At 41.6% G+C, this 2,262-nt stretch overlaps 1 protein-coding gene across 1 annotated transcript in view; it reads left to right on the plus strand.

Moving 5' to 3' along the window:
• Window positions 1-145: 145 nt before the first annotated feature.
• Window positions 146-2,262, plus strand: part of LOC106010998 — a gene marked incomplete in the record, with an annotated part of 12,533 nt that continues 10,416 nt past the window's right edge. Inside the window, 2 exon segments of the mRNA XM_035970342.1 lie at window positions 146-304; window positions 1,990-2,129. Of these exon segments, the coding sequence (XP_035826235.1) occupies window positions 196-304; window positions 1,990-2,129 (249 nt within the window).

The raw sequence follows: 2,262 nt of genomic DNA on the forward strand, positions 1-2,262 counted from the left end.
TCTCTCTCTCTCTCTCTCTCTCTCTCTCTCTCTCTCTCTCTCTCTCTCTTTCTCTCTCTCTCTCTCTTTCTCTCTCTCTCTCTCTTCCTGTTCCTTCTTTTTTTGTGCGTAGCAAAATGTTCTCTGAGATGTTGTTTTCTTCAGGCCCGGCCTCTCAGCGACATTTCATGGAAGGAACGGGTCTATGTTTTCGCTATGCTGATAGCTATTCTCACCACGGCTGGCTTCACAATCTACCGTGTGTCCACAGTGGACACCACAAACTCAGATTTTGTCTTTGGCCTGGTACTGATTCTAAACGCTGGTAAGTTTTTTGTACTTTAACACTTTGCCCCTACGGGACGCCGATCGGCAACGGTAAGAAGCGGTCCTTTTTCCCCACAGGACGCCGATCAGTGCCGGTGTGATATAGCATGTATATCGCACCTGTATCCTGGTCCGTGGGGATAAGTGTTGCCCTCTCTGCACACTGCGTGGGTGAAAAGTGTAACCATTTCGTGACACGGGTCAGTTCGGGCTTCACCGGGCACAGTTTTGGATCCCCAGGGGCCCAGACTAGTGCCAGATTTAGTGGTCAGTTTCCTTTTTACTTATAATTTAGACATCATCCAGAAGAGTTAATGCTCAGATGCTACTAGATCGCTAACAACAACAGCAATAACTTGTAAAATGTAGACATCGTCCAGAAGAGTTTTAATATATATAAAATATAACATTATGTCAAGTGTCAAGGTGAGAAAGACCTCAGATGCTACTAGATCGCTGACAACAACAACAACAACTTGTAACAAAGACCTGGTTTTTAAATTACTACGTGGTATCTCTGGAAGGCTAAGATTTCTTTCTACAGACAAAATGTCGCTGAATGTGAATCTGTAATTGTGAAGCATCATGGTGAAATCAGGCACTCATCAAAATAATGAATTCGAAGAAATTAGCATTTTCCCAAAGGCCAGTAAAGGAAGACATACAGGTGAAGAAATGGAAATGAATTTGACACACCCTGAGGAGACCCCCGATAAGCATCATCAGGCAGGCTTTAACGTGGAACCCACACAAAGAAAGCGTAAGAAGGGAAGACCAAAGATGACATGGAGGCGAGCGGTACAAGCTGAAATTGAAAAAGCGGAGACATCATGGAAACAACTAGAAAAGGATGCTCAGGACAGGCTTCGCTGGAGTAATGTTGTTGATGGCCTGTGCTCCACTGGGAGTTAAAAAGGCCTAGAGAGAGAGAGAAAACTTTTACTGGAAATAAACTAAACATTTATAAAATAACCTACCCATGTTTCGAGTGCTGTGAAACTTATTTACTAAAAAACTTACCTAAGCACTAATATGACACATTACTTGTATTGCAAATCCTTAAAACTCTTACATAATCTTTTAAAAAGATGATTATTTACAACATTGGTTTCTCCAATTGTGATGCAGCGTGGTTGAATCAGGCGCTCGTCAAAATAACCAAAGTGAAGAAACCGGCATTTTTCCGCAGGTTTGTGAATTTTTATCAAATTTCAGTTTTTTTGCCCAACACCTTTCATGCCTATTAAAGAACTCATTTCTGTGTGGTTTGTTCATAAAAACGTTGATTAAAGGCACAAAAAAAGTAAATTTTCAGTTACTACGGACTCTTAAGCTAAGCAAATAACTAATCTTTAGCGGCCATTTTCTCACTAATTTTGCCTCTGAAAACAGGTGACCTCCACCCCCTTCTTTCGTAAATATCTCGACTTGTATTCGAGATAAAAGGATACTTTTTTCCATCCAAATAAAGACAAGTGAATAAGCTTTGAGATGATCCCAATAACTCTCCATGCCCAAAAATTGACAAGAGCCTGATTCCACCACGCTGCCTCACATTTACTAAAGCTTACCTAAGCACTAATATGACATATTATTTGTATTGCAAATGCCTTAAAACTTACTTACATAGTCTTTTTAAAAGATGATTATTTACAACGTTGGTTGCTCCCATTTTCCTTTCAGTTTGCCTCGTAGCGATGGTCATCGATGGGGTGCTGAGAGAACGACCGTCCGAGCTGTTCATTTTGTCCGTGGCTACAGTCTTCATCCTGGTCTACATGATCGTCAACTTTGCTGCCGGGTCTCAGGGGAACGTCAAACTGGTGAGAGTGTGTGTGTGAGTGTGTGTGTCTGTGTGTGTGTGTGTGTGTGTGTGTGTGTGTATGTGTGTGTGTATGTGAGTGTGTGTGTGTGTATTTGAGTGTGTGTGTGTGTATTTGAGTGTGTGTGTGTGTG

This window comes from Aplysia californica, unplaced genomic scaffold (assembly GCF_000002075.1).
Source record: "Aplysia californica isolate F4 #8 unplaced genomic scaffold, AplCal3.0 scaffold00255, whole genome shotgun sequence".
Taxonomy (NCBI): domain Eukaryota; kingdom Metazoa; phylum Mollusca; class Gastropoda; order Aplysiida; family Aplysiidae; genus Aplysia; species Aplysia californica.